This window comes from Nicotiana tabacum, chromosome 8 (assembly GCF_000715075.1).
Source record: "Nicotiana tabacum cultivar K326 chromosome 8, ASM71507v2, whole genome shotgun sequence".
Classification (NCBI taxonomy): domain Eukaryota; kingdom Viridiplantae; phylum Streptophyta; class Magnoliopsida; order Solanales; family Solanaceae; genus Nicotiana; species Nicotiana tabacum.
This window is the reverse complement of record NC_134087.1, coordinates 183,279,448-183,298,352: the sequence shown is the minus strand read 5'-3', so window position 1 is coordinate 183,298,352 and position 18,905 is coordinate 183,279,448. Positions and strand designations below refer to the sequence as shown.

Genomic DNA, 18,905 nt, shown 5'->3' with positions numbered 1-18,905 from the left:
AAGAATGAAATTCAACTTACAGAAAATCTTGGACTACTATTTCCATTAAATATGTTTCCATTTATTATTTAAATTTTTTATGTTGTTTTTAAATTGCCAAATGGCTTCATTTTAGCTTGCCACTTGGCTTAACCACATGCTTCACTACTCTCCTTTTAATATAATTAGTATTAGTACCCGCGCGATGCGCGGATAAAAAACATGTCAAATTGTGATGTAAGTTGTTTGAATCATGTGCGAATAACCTTAAAATATAAACCTTTAAGATAAAAATTATATAACATTAGATATTAATTATGAAGAAGGATATGAAATTATTGTTTAAATTTCGTAGTGGACAACCTATTTTTTTAATATATATTTGTAGTAGCATAACCCTTATTTTTAGTACTTGCATTTCGTTTTGCTATCAATATTAAAGAATACTAAACATGTCATGTTATGATCTGTCTTGTTTGAGCACATTAGATAATATTATTTTAATAAAATTCTTACTACCATTTTGTTTTTATCTAAAAGTCAAATATGTCTTATTTATCAGATCATTTTTATACAAATTCTTTTTTTTGGTTCTTTCCTTATAGTTATTGTATTATTTATTATTTAATATTATTATACTATTATATAATTTTCTATTAGCTTAATAATTAAATTAATGTGTTGCTTATTATCCTTTAATAGTCTTTAATAAATATAATATTTTATTCTTGAAATTTGATATATTTTTACGCTTGTAACCTCTTATTCAGAATTTAATAAAAACATTTCTCAAAAATTTTAAATTATTTAAAATTTAATAATATTTTAAAGTATTGTATATTTATTTTATTTTATTTTCTAAACTTATGAATTATAAATGTCCTTACATTATCTCTAATTTATTTTGTTCAATTTTTTTAATTTTTGATTTTAACTATTAGACTTGAGTTATGTGGACTTATATTATAACTTTTCTTAGTATAATATAAAAAACTTTCTCATCTCAAATTTAAATAAGTTTTACCCTTATTCCTATGATAAAAAATCTGAATTTTTATTTTTTCTCTATTTATTCTTTATTTTTGATTTTACATTATTCAATACCTAATATTATTACATTGTCATGTGAATTTTTATTAGCCTGTTTGAATTTAGTATCTATTTTTACTACACTCATTCTAATATAATATAGATAAACATTTAAAAACTTTCTCATCTCAAATTCAAATAATTTTTATAATTCTATTTTCTTAATTGGACTATATTTCAAAATATTATGTTATGCTTTCAAATTTAAACTAACTGAACTTAATTCAAATATAATCATAGAAAAATATTTTCTTAATTGTTCGAACACATTATATCTAAATGTTTTAGTAATATTTATGTATAAAATATTCGTTTGCACGAGTTATCAATACTAATATGAATTTATTATTCTTGTTATTAAAATATCTTTTGTTAATTATTTAATTTTTCTCTTACCTTATAAATAATTTGTATACTTTATGTAAGATCTTTTTTTGCTGCTTGAAATTATTTAATTTTTAAACTCAATAAATCCTTAATATCTTAAGTAAATTTTACTTTTATTTTATATTTTAACTTACTCCAAAGTATAAATAGTTATAGGTTATCTCAATTTACGTCTTTATATATTTTTATTTTTTTATTATAGTTTTTAATTAATTTTTCACCTCCATATTTCTAGCTAATATAGAAAAAAATCTATGAGTAGATCAATATATAAATAAAAATATAGATATAGATATAGATACAAATATACATATAAATTTAATTATAGATATATAGATAGATTTGTCTAAGATCTATTTAGATTATGTATAAGATTCATTAAACTACTTCCATAATTATGTTTCTATATATAATTTTTAGTTATTAATGTTGTCCTAAAATTGCCAAGTGACTTTATTTTAGCTTGCCACTTGGCGTAACCGCAATGCATACTACTCTCCTTTTAATATAATATAGATTTATTAATTATTCGAACACATTTTATCTAAATATTTTAGTAATATTTACGTATAAAATATTCGTTTGCATGATTTATCAGTATTAATATGAATTTATTATTCTTTTTATTAAAATATCTTTTGTTAATTATTTAATTTTTCTCTTACCTTAAAAATAATTTGTATAATCTATGTAAGATCTTATTTTGCTGCTTGAAATTATTTAATTTTTAAACTCAATAAATCCTTAATATCTTAAGTAAATTTTAGTTTTATTTTATATTTTAACTTACTCCAAAGTATAAATAGTTATATGTTATCTCAATTTACGTCTTTATATATTTTTATTTTTTTCTATTATAGTTTTTAATTAATTTTTCACCTCCATATTTCTAGCTAATATAGAAAAAAATCTATGAGTAGATCAATATATAAATATAAATATAGATATAGATATATATATAAATATAAATATAGATATAGATATAGATATAGATACAAATATACATATAAATTTAATTATAGATATATAGATTAGATTTGTCTAAGATCTATTTAGATTATGTATAAGATTCATTAAACTACTTCCATTAATTATGTTTCTATATATAATTTTTAGTTATTAATGTTGTACTAAAATTGTCAAGTGGCTTTATTTTAGCTTGCCACTTGGCTTAATCACAACGCATACTACTCTCCTTTTAATATAATATAAATAGATATAGAAAATATGTCCTTGCCTTAGGTCTTTATATATACGTCAATATATGTGTGAATATAAAGGTTAGGTCTTTCTACTTGCATTGCATTGCATTCAATTGAGTTGCGCAATAAAGTGTTTGATTGATTTTATTTTGTAGATGGATGATTCCTGTATTTCAAACTGGAATAATTGTTTGGTGGTGATTAATGCAAGTAGAAAGTCTATGGAAGTACACATTGTAGTTGGTAATGTGTGGGTTAGGCGCACATCAAGTGTTTAAACCTTGCCGCAGACAATCAGTGGCGGGGCCACCTTATCCAAAGGGGTGTCAATTAACACCCCTTCGTTGTATGTAGTTCAATGATTTTTATTTTATATATATATATATATTATTATATGTTGACTTCCCTTGACTTTTTCGTATATTTAGTTATTTATATCTTGACACCCCCTAATAAAAATTCTGGCTCCGCCACTGTAGACAATAGCCTTGGATTTAAGGGGTAAAGTGTAACCATGGTCCACCGAGTTTGAACCATGCGCTACTAGCCCTCGTGGATTTCTGGCTCAGCAAAGAAAATATTTCCTATCATTTTGAGTGAGAGCAGAGAGGAAGTTGCAAGTACAAATATAGTCTTCTTCCTGACACTTGATATATATATTGAATAAATATGCATGACTAGTGCAAGAAAACAAACTAGTACAACTTTATGATATGGCGAAGAAACTTAAACAGCAGCCAGCATGCTGCACTTTATAGTAGAGCTTGAAATTAGCAATGTTTAAGAACAAATTTCCTCTCACCTTGGGCCTGATAGGATTGAGGGAAGTAATGGAGCAGAATCTATCATATTGATATCTGATACGGTTTGTGGCACAAGGAAGTTGTAGTCCAGACTCTTTTCAACATCCACCGCGCCCTCAATGACCATGACAACTGTTGACATTGATGGTCTCTTGGTGTAATCGCGTTGTAGACACCACGCAGCAACTTGCATTGTATCTACTACTTCTTCCTTATAAAGCTGCATATCTTCACTGCGCTTATCAATCAGATCCATTAATCGCCCTTCCTCTGCCTTTCTCTTGAGAAGACTCATCAATAGCCTTTGCTCCTCGGGCTCAGATGGCTCGAAATTTTTCCTTCCACACAAGATCTCCAAGACTACTACGCCAAAGCTATAGACATCTACCTTTTCTGTTATAACTGCACTAAGCCATTCAGGAGCTAGATAGCCAGGAGTACCTCTCATGGTAGTCACAACTTTGCTCTGAGTCCGATCAATTAGCTTGGAAAGTCCGAAGTCAGAGAGCTTAGCATTATACTTCTCATCTAATAGAATGTTTTGAGGCTTAATATCCAAATGTAGAATTTTTTGCCTGCATTCATCGTGGAGGTAGGCTAATCCTTTGTCTATGTCATGAATAATCTTCTTCCTGCATTTCCAATCTAGAACGATTTCTTGATTTCCAGAGTAGATCCATTTGTCTAGCGATCCATTGCTCATAAACTCATATACTAGAAGCCTGTGAGATTTCTGAGCACAGAAGCCAATTAATTGGACCAAGCTGAGATGATGTATGCTGCCAATGGTTTCAACCTCAGCTAGGAATGATTTCTTGGCTTTGCCTATTCCATCAAGGCATTTCACTGCTATCTTTGTGTCGTCTTTTAAGGTCCCTCCGAACACTGATCCAAATCCCCCTTCACCAAGCTTTTTGCTAAAGTTCTCAGCTGCAGACTTTAGATCGTCGTAAGAAAATCTAACAGGCATTCCTGGCATGTTATCTAGATAATGCTCTTCCACTTCATCTTCCTTTCTCTTTTTCCAGAATGTGAAAATTATGCATCCAATTATGATACCAAGAATGGAAATTCCTGTAACAGATCCCACTATAGCACCATTCACGTGCCTCTTCCGTTGAGTTTCATTCTGTACTTTCAGAAACGCATAGGAATTATACCTTGTCTTGTCCTTCTCATTATTCATCAACGAAAAGATCTCGGATGGAAGGTGGCACTCCCCTTTAGAAGAATTTGAAGCATAACCAAAAATAGCAGCTTTACAAGAACAATTCCTCAAACATGCATTTTTACAGGTAGTCATGTCTGTATCAATAATATCTGCACCAAATGCGAAATAATTCATATCATTGAGCTTCAAATATCTATGGTTTTTTGAGTCATTACAAGTCATTTTTGTGATCTCAGAACAACCAAGATTAGGCTGCCTGTCATTTATCTGTCTAAAATAGTTTGTTGAATCAGAACTTGATTTGGGACAACTACACTGTCCATTTGAGCAAATGCCATATCTTCCACATACCATTGGATAACCACATTCACCAATAGAAAAAGTAAAAATGTCATTGACCTCTTTCCACTGGTCTTGCCACTCATACACTTTCAAGTGCCCATCAAATTCCAGTTTCATAAATTGAGCTGAAGATACAGGAGCAACGGAAACCAGTATCTCGGAGTCGTTGGAATTTGTGAATAAAGATAAGCTTCCATTCAAATACATGACATAGTTGGATGCTTTACTATCAGTTAGGTTAGTAATGGATCTCTTAAAATATGTTTGTGGTGGACTCGACTCAACGAGAGCAATCAAACCACTATTTGTGGCAGAGAAAGAATACAAACCTCCTGTTGCGGAAGCCAAATGTATAGAGTGTGAATAAGTCACAACTACTATACCAAAAATTATGACAGCCACCAAATAATAAATAAGACAATAAAGCAATAATAAAGGGAACACCAGAATTTACGAGGTTCGGCTAATTTTGCCTACTCCTCGGACACAACCAATATTTTATTCCACTCCAAAAATACAAGTGAAATAATACTAAAGAGAGAAGATACAAATGCCTTAAACAGATGAGAAGGCAAATGAGAGGTGTGTTTCAATCCTAAACATTAGGCCTTCTTTTATAGGGGAAAAATCCCCCCAAACTTAACTCCCAACCAATGTGGGACTTTGGCATTTTGCCAAACTTCAACAAATCTCCACCTTGGCAAAATTCCACATTTTCAATTCTCTCTCAATAACAAATTTTGGTTGTGTCTTCATCTTCAATCTTCAGTGTTCAACAATGTTGATCAAATCCAAACAATGTTGAAACTTGACCGCAGTCACCACCTTTGTCAGCATATCAGCAGGATTCTCTGTAGTATGAATTTTCTTCACCGTGACTCCACCTTCTTCTATGATTTCTCGTACGAAATGATACCGAACATCAATGTGCTTCGTCCTTGCATGATAAACTTGGTTCTTCGCTAATTGAATAGCACTTTGACTATCACAAAAAATTGTGATACCTTTTTGTTCAACACCAAGCTCCTTTAGCAATCCTTGAAGCCAAATTGCCTCTTTCACAGCATCTGTAATAGCCATGTACTCTGCCTCTGTTGTAGACAAAGCAATTGTTGACTGCAAAGTAGACTTCCAACTAACTGGTGCCTTTGCAAAAGTAAACACATAACCAGTAGTTGATCTTCGTTTGTCCATATCACCCGCAAAATCTGAGTCACAATATCCAACTACAAACTGATTGTCTTCCTGCTCAAAAACTAACCCGACATCTACAGTATTATGAATATACCGTAGAATCCACTTCACAGCTTGCCAATGCTCCTTCCCTGGATTGTGCATATATCTGCTAATAACTCCAACAGCTTGTGAAATGTCAGGCCTTGTGCAAACCATTGCATACATCAAGCTACCAACAGCATTTGCGTATGGTACCTTTGACATATACTCTCGTTCAGCTTCATCCATTGGCGACATAGTAGTACTTAGCTTAAAATGGGAAGCAAGTGGAGTACTAACTGGCTTAGTCTTGTCATCTATGCCAAAACGTTGAAGTACTCTCTTCAAATATTCCTTTTGAGATAAACAGAGTTTCTTTGAACGTCTATCTCTAATTATCTCCATGCCAAGAATTTTCTTTGCCTCACCCAAATCCTTCATCTCGAACTCCTTCTTCAGTTGAATCTTCAACTTATCAATTTCTTCCGAATTCTTGGAAGCTATCAACATATCATCAACATATAGGAGAAGATATACAAAGGAACCATCTTTAAGCTTGTGCAAATACACACAATGATCGTATTTGCTTCTCTTGTACCCTTGCCGCAACATAAACTCGTCAAATCGCTTGTACCATTGTCTAGAAGATTGTTTCAATCCGTACAATGATTTTTCAAGTTTGCACACCATATTTTCTTTTCCAGCAACTTTGAATCCTTCTGGCTGAGTCATGTAGATTTCCTCCTCCAAGTTTCCATGTAAAAACGCAGTTTTTACATCCATCTGAACTAGTTCCAAATCCAATTGTGCTACCAAAGCCAACATAATTCTAATGGAGGAATGTTTTACAACTGGAGAAAACACTTCATTGTAATCAATTCCCTCCTTTTGAGCATATCCTTTGGCCACCAATCTTGCTTTGTAGCGAACATCTACTTGGTTAGGAAATCCTTCCTTCTTTGCAAATACCCATTTGCACCCAATTGCTTTCTTTCCCTTCGGGAGATTGGCCAATCTCCATGTATGATTCTGATGAAGGGACTGTATTTCATCATTCATGGCAATCCTCCACTTATCTTCTTCTGAACTTTGGACAGCGTCTTTATAAGTAGTAGGAACATCATCAGCTACAATTGAGGTTGCACAAGCAACCGTCTCTATGAGACGAACAGGTTTCGTTATTGTTCTTTTTGGCCTGCTGGTTGCTATTGATTCAAGTTGTTGTTGAGATTCCTGAGTTGGAATCTCCTCTACTGGCTCTCCTTCCAGAGGGTAATCTTCATTTGTTTCCTCCGCTGCTTCTTGTGTAGGAAAAATAAATTTTCCCTCAAACTCCACCTGCTTAGAAGCACCTTCATTTTGTTTGGTATCTTCTGTTACCTTATTTACCATAGCAAATTCATCAAAGGTAACATCTCTGCTGAATATTACTTTCTTTGTCATAGGGCACCATAAGCGATATCCTTTGACTCCAGAAGTAATTCCCATAAAAATAGCCTTCTTTGCCCTTGGATCCAATTTTGACTCCGTCACATGATAATATGCAGTTGAGCCAAACACGTGCAAAGAGTTATAATCTACAGCAGGTTTTCCGTACCATTTTTCAAATGGTGTTTTGTCATCAATAGCAGCAGATGGTAGACGATTAATGAGGTGACATGCATATGTAATTGCCTCAGCCCAAAATTCTTTGCCCAAGCCAGCATTGGACAACATACACCGTACCTTCTCCAGCAAGGTCCGGTTCATACGTTCTGCCACTCCATTCTGTTGTGGTGTATGTCTAACAGTGAAGTGTCGGACGATGCCATCATTTTCACAGACCTTATTGAAATGATCATTTTTGTATTCACCTCCATTGTCTGTGCGAATACACTTGATCCTCCTGCCTGTTTGATTCTCCACCATCGTCTTCCATTTGAGAAAAATTCCCAGCACTTCATCTTTGTTTTTCATTGTATACACCCACACTCTTCGAGAAAAATCATCAACAAAGGTTACAAAATAGTGCTTCCCACCCAATGAAGGTGTTTTGGAAGGACCCCAAACATCAGAGTGTACATAATCCAAAATGCCTTTAGTATTATGGATCGCTGTACCAAATTTAACCCTTGTCTGTTTCCCTTTGACACAATGCTCACAAAACTCCAAGTTGCAAGCCTTTACTCCTTTTAACAATCCTTGATCTGATAGAGTTTTCAAGGATTTTCCTCCAGCATGTCCCAAGCGCATGTGCCATAGCTTGGTTGCTTCTGCCTCTTTGTCGTCACTGGATGTTACTGTCGTTGTCCCAATAACTGTACTGCCACGATAGCGGTACATATTATTATTCTTCCGATTAGCCTTCATTACCACTAGTGCACCGGAGCATACTCTCATCACTCCATTTTCTGCAATGATTTTGAACCCTTTTGATTCTAGGGCTCCCACAGAGATGAGATTCTTCTTCAAATCCGGTACATATCGAACATCTATCAATGTTCTGATCATTCCATCATGGTTCCTTAATCGTATTGAACCAATGCCATATGAGGTAAGAGGGCTGTTATCCGCTGTGTGGATGACTCCATATTCTCCTTCTTGAAATTCCATGAACCAGTCCCTGTTGGGACACATATGATAGCTACAAGCCGAGTCCATCAACCATATGTCTGATGATGTTGATGACTCTGTTGTAACTAATGAGAAGTCTGAATCATCACAATCAGCTACATTTGAATCCATAAAGGCCTTTCCATTGTTATGTTTGGCCTTATTCTTCAACTTCGGACAGTCTTTCTTCCAGTGCCCTTTTTCTCGACAAAAGGCACATTCATCTTTGCTGGGTCTGGATCTTGACTTGGATCTTCCCTTCTTTGTCCTCGTTTGATTTTGAGGACGACCCCTCACAAATAGTGCTTCTCCTTCTCCGCCCTTCTGTTTTTCTCGCTTTCTTTGTTCATAGCTGTACAAAGCCGAACAAACTTCTCTGAGAGAAACTTCGTCATTTCCATGGAGTAGAGTAGTTTCAAGGTGCTCGTACTCATCAGGAAGTGACGCCAACAACATCAAGGCCAAGTCACCATCATCATAAGTTGTATCCATATTTTGCAAATCTGTAACCAACTTATTGAAACTGGTGATATGTTCATTCATCGTGGTACCAGGAACATAGGTGAAGTGAAACAGTCTCTTCTTCATGTACAATTTATTTTGACTGTTTTTCTTCAAAAATTTATCCTCCAGTGCTTTCCATAATTTACTTGCAGAAGTTTCCTTTGTGTATGGATATTTCTGCTCTCTAGCAAGGTAGGATCGAATGGTACCGCAAGCAACACGGTTGATAATTCTCCAATCTTCTTCTCCAATAACATCTGGTTTCTTTTCTTTAATGGCCAGATCTAGCCCTTGTTGAAAAAGGACATCTAGAACCTCGCCTTGCCACATCCCAAAATGTCCGGACCCGTCAAATATTTCGACCGCAAATTTCGCATTTGACACAATTCTTGTCATAAGCGAAGATGCCAATGATGACGTATTGTTGACACTTGATGTAGATTCTTCTTGTTTATTGTCTCCCATCTTTGACACAAATATTATTTAATAGCTGACGACACAAATCAAGATTATTTCCTTTCTGGTGTGGAAGATCAGACTAAGCTGCAACCACAGAGCATACTCAGACAGAACCTTGACTCAGTTACCAAGATAAATCTTTTCTGATGTGGAAGATCAGACTATGCTGCAACCACAGAGCATACTTAGACAGTACCTTGGCTCTGATACCAATTGTTGCGGAAGCCAAATGTATAGAGTGTGAATAAGTCACAACTACTATACCAAAAATTATGACAGCCACCAAATAATAAATAAGACAATAAAGCAATAATAAAGGGAACACCAGAATTTACGAGGTTCGGCTAATTTTGCCTACTCCTCGGACACAACCAATATTTTATTCCACTCCAAAAATACAAGTGAAATAATACTAAAGAGAGAAGATACAAATGCCTTAAACAGATGAGAAGGCAAATGAGAGGTGTGTTTCAATCCTAAACATTAGGCCTTCTTTTATAGGGGAAAAATCCCCCCAAACTTAACTCCCAACCAATGTGGGACTTTGGCATTTTGCCAAACTTCAACACCTCCCTCAGTCCAGTTTGTTGCTGAGACACTTGCTGTTAGCTTCTGCCCTGGTATTAACTTCTGTCCTGGTTGATGGATTATTATATGCAGCGGAAGCAATCCCAGTATCAAAATCACATGTAATTTAGACAACTAGCATAAACGGGATTTCACGGGTTACCTCTTGAAGCGTGAACATATCTTTTCTACCACGTGAGCCTTCAGTTCCATAACTTCTCAATGGAATCTCCATCACCCGCACAATCGTGATCCTCGAACGTTTCACGGTCTTCTACTGTGTTACCCAAATAATACCCGAAAATAGCAATTTCGTGTGAGCGAAATTTCTAGGAAAACTTGGCTGAAAATTTCAGCCACCATCTACTCATCCCTCTAGATGGAAAACCTTATGTATTTATAGCACAAATTTTAAGGGTTAAGACCCTTTTCCAAAACCTGTTGGGTTTTCTTTTCCACCAGAAAAATGATTCCTTTATTTCCTATTATTTAGGCACAGTAGGGACCACAGAATTTAATTAACAAGGCTTCAATTATGGAATTAATTTCTAATTTTTGAAATTAATATCTACCATAATTAATTACGAATTATTCCACTAAAAATCCGTAATTGCACTCCTTATCCAATTTCGAAATTCATCCATTAAATCTTATTTAACTCCCCTTATTAAGATTCAGATACTAATCAAGTAAATTAAATTACTGACGATTTAATTTATTGATTATTTCCTTTAGACTTTCGCTTAACTTATTTCATGTGTCGGATACAAAATCCATCGGCCGGGTTTACACGTGCAAACTTATAAGCTTTCATAAAGGTATATCATCAATCTCTAAACCGAGACATGGATTCCATCAACTAACTATTACTTCGCCAATGTATATTATTATTATCCAATTTACCAGGCATATTGACCCACGAAAGAATCTCGCCTTTTAATAAATCAAAACAATAATAATATACACAGCTAATAATAATTATATCAAGATTAAGAGTATAAGTACATTTAATGGCTAGAGAGTTTATTTATTAAGTCAGTATAAAATATTTATCTCTACCTGGTCCGTTCAATACATACAAAATGTACTAGCACAAGAAGTTGGAATTAAACCATTCCCATAATCAAGATTAATTATATTTAATCTTGTGCTACAATCATTCCTGATGGTTTGTCCAATTCCATCATTAGATTGTGAACTCAAACTTTATACTTATAAGAACCGATGATTTAATCTTCCGTGTATAAGCTAAACTCTATACACTAAATCATCTACTATATAAGCAAAGGACACAGACTATTATATGATCTATTTAAAACTTTATTAAATCTGAATAAACAATTATTTCATAATAAATACTATATCTAAACCAAACTCATGGTTAATAGTATATATCCCAACAATCTCCCACTTAGACTTTTAACCATGATAATTATTAGAATATACTATATCCAAATGCATGGTTAATAGTATATGCCCCAACAATCTCCCACTTAGACTCATAACCATGCATCTACAACTTTCTCAGGCATTCTTTTACATGACTATTAAAAGTCTTCACCAAATAAGGTTTTGTTAAAGAATCTTGCCAAGTTATATCTGATGCAATATTTGTCCAGTAGTACTTTGTCGTAATTATCTAGTTTGGTATTAAACTCTTCAGAGATCCTGTTACCGAAACTATCCCAAGAATGAACACCGAACTATAATTTTCTTTAGCTTTCTCCCACTAAGACGAAGTACCACTAATATTACCTTCGTTACCTCACGACATTGAAATATTAGTGACTTCTTACTATAGTGTTCAATGTTCAAACATCACTCCCACTCGATAAAGGCATATTATGTCTATTAACGTTCTCCCACTACTTAAATGCAATGGAACGCCAATTCTGACGTGTGGGTTTTGATGTTCTTGAACATCTAGTTATTTCTTTGCCCAGTTCCTGTAAAAATAGTTTACTTATAGGAACATGTTTTATTAAACAGTCCTTATCTAGAAAAATGCATTTGTTTTAACAATTGCCTTATTTTCTTTAGGACAATAAAATAAAGCTTCATTCGTTTTCTTGGATATTCGATAAACATGCACCTATCCATCCTTAGTTCCAACTTACATATCTGCTTTCCCTTTCAGCACATATGCGGGATAATTCTATATCTGAACATGCCACAAACCAAGCTTACATTCAGTCCACAGTTCTATAGATGTCCCAGGTACTAGCTTAGAAGGAACTAAATTCAGAATGTATTTTGCAGTTTCCAGGAAATATTCCAAAAATAAATAAGGCAAATCTGAATAACACGTCATTAGTCTATCCATATCCAAAAGAGACTTATTTCTTCTTTATACTACACGACTCTATTATGGAGTTTACGGTGTAGTCAATTGAGATGTAATCCCTATTCTGATATGTAACTAAAAAACTCTTTAGAGAGATGCTCGCCAATACAATCAAATTGTAGTAACTTAATATATTTCTTTGGTGCTTCTCTATTTCAAGTCTTAAAAACCTTGAATTACTTAATTCATTAAGACTTACAGTGCATCAAATAAATATATTAATATTTTGAGTAATCATTTATGAACGTCATAAAATACTTAAAATCTATCTCTTACGAGTATGTTCATTTAACCATACAAATCAGAAAGGATTCATTCTAGCTTATCACTAGTTTTATTTCCTTTTAAAGGGAAACATCTTTTAGTCAAATTTCCTTCCAAACAGGATCCACAAGTTGGTAGTGCCTCTACTTTCAATGAACCTTAAGGTCCATACTTGACCAACTTGAAATCCTATCCAGATTAATATGACTTAGATAAAAGTGCACAGATAAGTTTTACTCAATTTTGAATAACATATTCTCTTATGAGGTAGACTAATATTGTTCTGTTCAGGAGAGACATCAATATATAATAACAAGGTCATGCATTCATGTACCACAAGAGATAAAGTGTTTATTAAGCTCAATAACTCAAGGTTATTCGAAAAATAAAACAAATATCCATCTCTTATTTTGCCCAGAAACCGGAATTAAATTTCTTCTAACAAAAGTACATATATTGCATCCTTAAAATTAATGCCTTATCACTAAAAGAAAATTTTAACAAGTAATACGACAAATTGCATAAAATCATTGTGGAGTTGAGATAAAAATATTAAATAGATCATAATAAGTCAAAACACTGAATAGTAAAATTCAGACTGCATTCAATATTTATATACATACATGCATCTGGAATAATAAATTTCGATGGGAAAAGAATTATTCATGCAAAGTATATTATATAATGCAAGAATTATACAATCCAAAAATAAATAGAACCAACTCAGATGGAGAGCATACTATTATTTTCAGTCAATTGTATATAACTTTTTAATACAAAAATTTTAAAACACACTACACATATATGTCATGCATCTTGAATAGCAATTTCGATGGGAAAGAACTACTCATGCAACATACATATGCAATGCCAGATTATTCACTCCAATAATTAAAACAGACCCAACTCAGATGGAGAGTATACTGTTAATTTAAGTCAAGTGAACATCATTTTTAATAGCTCTAGTTTCATTGATCCAACATGTATACTCAGATGGAGAGTAAGTACACGATATCAATTACTAGTATTTCACCTAGTGAGCTTACAATAAATTTATCCGATATGGAGGAAGACCTAAAGTCAACGCATAAATTTATTACTCACTTGAAATTAATAGTGGAAGACCATAGAAATATATTTCTATCACCACTTAATCATGATTGTATTGTAGTTACAAAATTGATTCAACCCTTTAAGCTCAGATGGAGAGTTAATACTGATTATTAATAACTAGTAACTATAGCCAGTGAGTTCATAATAAATTTATCCGATATGGAGGAAGACCTAATGTCAACGCATAAATTTATTATCTCACTATAAATAAAAAAATGAAGACCATAGGGGTTTATTCCCATCACCACTTTATCACAACCACGAACTTTTCTCTGAGGCTTAAGTTCCATATTAAAAAAAATGCTCAATACCCATTTAAACAGTCTTAAAATACTAAAATTAATATTTCACACTGTATAGTGGTGATTATTGTTGACTGGACTATTTCTGATAAATCTGCCAAATTTCATATCAATCAAAAATTGCGACCAAATTTGGAAAATTATCATTTTAAGCATTTTTTTAAGAATTTAAAATATGACCTACATTTTTTTTATCATATACCAATTCATGTCAAATCAACATGTGTTATCATGTTCCAGATTAGACATATAAAATGATAGAAAGAATGACTTTTCGTATGTAAATCACATTTTAATCCGTCAAACCTCCAAAAAACTCACCTAAACGATCCCAAATCGTCAAAATACGATGTGATTCACTGCACAACAGTGAGTTCTTCTTAAATGATCGTTTCCAATGATCCTACCGAATTTCAGGTCATTCGGAGATCGTGAAATTCATGATCGCCAAAAACTAGACCAAATTCGAATAAATTATTATTTTTTTTGGCGTAGTCAGGATTAAATCCATGTGATTTGCATTCTTGCTATATATCATATCAAGTTAAATCATCATGTTTCAGATTTAACACAAATATAACCGATATATAAAGAATAATTTTTCATATTTATAACAAATTCAATTTAATAAACTGCTTGAAAACCCATCTAAACGACCTCAAAATGCCAAAAAAACAACATGATTCACTGCATAGCAAGGAGTTTTTTTTCACTAGATCGTTTTCGATGAACCCACCAAGTTTCAGGTTAATCGGAGTCCGTCAAATTCATGACCACTAGCCCGTAACCAAACTCGGAGAATAACCGTTTTAAGTAGTTTCATGAATTAAAATAAATATGATATTGATTTCCATTCTCCTTATAATTATACTATGAGCTGAAGGCATATATTATTTTCTTCCTATTTCTAGGATATATAATATCTCCTTTTGCAATAAATTATCCTTTTATTAAATACATAAGAACCTGAGATATTATATTTTCTCCCATTCAGTGAAAACCCCAATATCTCTTCTCATGGGTGGAGTTAGTTTCACTAGTACCCAAAGATAAATACTCTTTTTCTAGTTATGAACCTTCACCATTAATGTAGATTTCTCAAGGATAATTTTCACATGGTATATTAAACATATTTCAATGACTCAAATAAATAAACCATTTTGTGGATCCTACTTATTAATCATAATGTTCAATCCATGAATAGATATAATTTCACATGTACAAATTTACTAAGAATTTTTCATGAGTTCAAATAAACAAACCACTTCAGTGGTAACTATTTATTACTTATAAAATTCTCAATTTACAAGTGAATATATATTTAGCTCATAAAATTATTTTATGGTAGACCATAGCTTAAAAGTCATACCAACATTATAAAACTCATACAACATACCGTCATATTTCACTTAATAAGAACCTCCAATCAGAGAACAAAATTCTTCATCGAAAATCCAAACTAGTAATCACGTAGGGCATGAAAATATAAACTTAAATTTGAGAAATGTTTTATGCACAAACATGCCAAACGCTCCAATCATTAGTCATCCAGGATATCAAATAGAGAATTTTACTTTCTTACAAAATAATTATATCATTACACAATATGAATTATACTTTGTAAGACCTAGTCAATAAAATCTTACACCTCTATTATTGAATTTAATACAACAACACGTTTATTTGCTAATAGTCAATGTGTAAACCTATTATATGACTAGTATTTAATCATGGGGACCATGGGGAGTCATCCCCAACACCATTGAATTAAAAAAGAATTAAAAAATAATTTCCAGAAAATAGAAAAACGTCCAAAACACAGTCCAAACGACCTCAAAATGCCGAAAAATACCATGATTCACTGCAAAAGCAGTGAGTTTTTCTCACCACGGCGTTTCCGATGGACCCACCAAATTTCAGCTCAATCGGAGTCCGTCAAGTTCGCTGACCTCCGAAAATTCCGGCTATTCGGTCAAAAACAGGTTTTGCGTTTTTCTAGGGTTTACCCCAAAAAATTCAGATAATCTCAATCAAATATCAATAAGAAAACATATATCTCATGATTATAAGAATAATCCATAAATTATGCACAGTTAATTCACAAAACAGCAGTGCAGTTTTTCAGAAAACCACATATATATGTAATTCAAAAAATGCACATAAACACCATATTCTTGTTTCATGAAAAACTTAGTTATCTAATTAGATGTGAGTGAGCTCTGATACCAATTGATGGATTATTATATGCAGCGGAAGCAATCCCAGTATCAAAATCACATGTAATTTAGACAACTAGCATAAACGGGATTTCACGGGTTACCTCTTGAAGCGTGAACATATCTTTTCTACCACGTGAGCCTTCAGTTCCATAACTTCTCAATGGAATCTCCATCACCCGCACAATCGTGATCCTCGAACGTTTCACGGTCTTCTACTGTGTTACCCAAATAATACCCGAAAATAGCAATTTCGTGTGAGCGAAATTTCTAGGAAAACTTGGCTGAAAATTTCAGCCACCATCTACTCATCCCTCTAGATGGAAAACCTTATGTATTTATAGCACAAATTTTAAGGGTTAAGACCCTTTTCCAAAACCTGTTGGGTTTTCTTTTCCACCAGAAAAATGATTCCTTTATTTCCTATTATTTAGGCACAGTAGGGACCACAGAATTTAATTAACAAGGCTTCAATTATGGAATTAATTTCTAATTTTCAAAATTAATATCTACCATAATTAATTACGAATTATTCCACTAAAAATCCGTAATTGCACTCCTTATCCAATTTCGAAATTCATCCATTAAATCTTATTTAACTCCCCTTATTAAGATTCAGATACTAATCAAGTAAATTAAATTACTGACGATTTAATTTATTGATTATTTCCTTTAGACTTTCGCTTAACTTATTTCATGTGTCGGATACAAAATCCACCGGCCGGGTTTACACATGCAAACTTATATGGTTTCATAAAGGTATATCATCAATCTCTAAACCGAGACATGGATTCCATCAACTAACTATTACTTCGCCAATGTATATTGTTATTATCCAATTTACCAGGCATATTGACCCACGAAAGAATCTCGCCTTTTAATAAATCAAAACAATAATAATATACACAACTAATAATAATTATATCAAGATTAAGAGTATAAGTACATTTAATGGCTAGAGAGTTTATTTTATTAAGTCAGTATAAAATATTTATCTCTACCTGGTCCGTTCAATACATACAAAATGTACTAGCACAAGAAGTTGGAATTAAACCATTCCCATAATCAAGATTAATTATATTTAATCTTGTGCTACAATCATTCTTGATGGTTTGTCCAATTCCATCATTAGATTGTGAACTCAAACTTTATACTTATAAGAACCGATGATTTAATCTTCCGTGTATAAGCTAAACTCTGTACACTAAATCATCTATTATATAAGCAAAGGACACAGACTATTATATGATCTATTTAAAACTTTATTAAAACTGAATAAACAATTATTTCATAATAAATACTATATCTAAACCAAACTCATGGTTAATAGTATATATCCCAACACTGGTACCAAAGAATCAGTTGGATGATCAAAAGATTGCCAAACGGTAACATTGTTGACATTAAAGAGAACAAGATTTCCCAAATGAGTGAACTTTAAGCCAGCAACAGATTTGTCAGTAGTATTTGTTGACCAAACCAAAGTACCATCAGCATCTCTAAGTACCAAGTTTCCTCCTAATGTGAGCTGCAAAGTTGCATTGATTCTAACTGGATTGTTACGATTAGCAGACCAAACAACTGCTGGATCATCATATGTAGACACAATGAAGATGGCAAAGATGTAAGTCTCACAATTGCCATTACAGTAGAATCCACAAGCATAACTTGGACCAAAGCTTTCTTTGACAAGTATAGGCGTTACTATAGAACCATCAGAGAAGTTCACTGAATGTGGTGGTGAATAACTGTTGATCCAAGTTGTAGAAAGATTTGCAGTTGAAAAAAGAGGGAACAAGAAAGGGAAAATCCAGCTTACAGCCATAAAAAAGAAATTTGGATGATAATTGTAAGATTGTGAAGTGGCTTGGTTAAACCAATTTAATTTAATATACATTCATGGACTTAAATTCTCAGAAAGGCGCATTGACCTATCAATAACATCTTGACTTCGGTCAACCGCTACTATTTCATTTTTAACTTACAGGATGGTTTGGAGGAAAAAAAGGGACCTGCTTAACTTATTGCAAACTTGGAAAGACTAATTAAGTGGACTGCCAAAGGAGTCAAATAAAAAACATTGACCTTCCCACTTCATCCAACTTCCTTGCTCCTTCCAAAAAGGCAGTCCGGTACACTATGTTTTGCTATCGGAAAAAGGTTGTATCACATTAGTTTTATATATGCAGTTGTTTACCCGTAAAACGATACAGTTGAATTTATAATATGGTTTATAAATACGTGAATCAAATTGATCCGAAAAAATAAAGTAATGAAAAACAAAATTAAATAAAATAAGAATAATTGAAGAAAAGACAAGCCTAAGCCTTGAATTGAACTATTCCGGAAACAAGAA

General features: G+C 32.9%; 1 protein-coding gene across 1 annotated transcript; it reads right to left on the bottom strand.

Moving 5' to 3' along the window:
- Positions 1 to 3,455: 3,455 nt before the first annotated feature.
- LOC107818004 (G-type lectin S-receptor-like serine/threonine-protein kinase SD2-5) lies at positions 3,456 to 18,534 on the bottom strand. Its single transcript, XM_075219927.1, has 4 exons — positions 17,895 to 18,534; position 16,916; positions 10,313 to 10,378; positions 3,456 to 5,302 (listed from the first exon to the last, which is right to left on the bottom strand). Exons 1-4 carry the CDS (start codon positions 18,444 to 18,446, stop codon positions 3,456 to 3,458), a joined length of 2,466 nt encoding a protein of 821 aa, XP_075076028.1. The 5' UTR covers positions 18,447 to 18,534.
- Positions 18,535 to 18,905: the final 371 nt, after the last annotated feature.

What these genes read in the sequence shown, in the direction of transcription:
- LOC107818004 (XM_075219927.1), bottom strand. Translation starts at nt 18,446, where the DNA reads ATGTATATTAAATTAAATTGGTTTAACCAAGCCACTTCACAATCTTAC. An exon ending in AACAAACTGGACTGAGGGAG is followed by an intron (nt 5,303 to 10,312) that starts GTGTTGAAGTTT and finishes CCGCAACAGGAG; the next exon opens with GTTTGTATTCTTTCTCTGCC.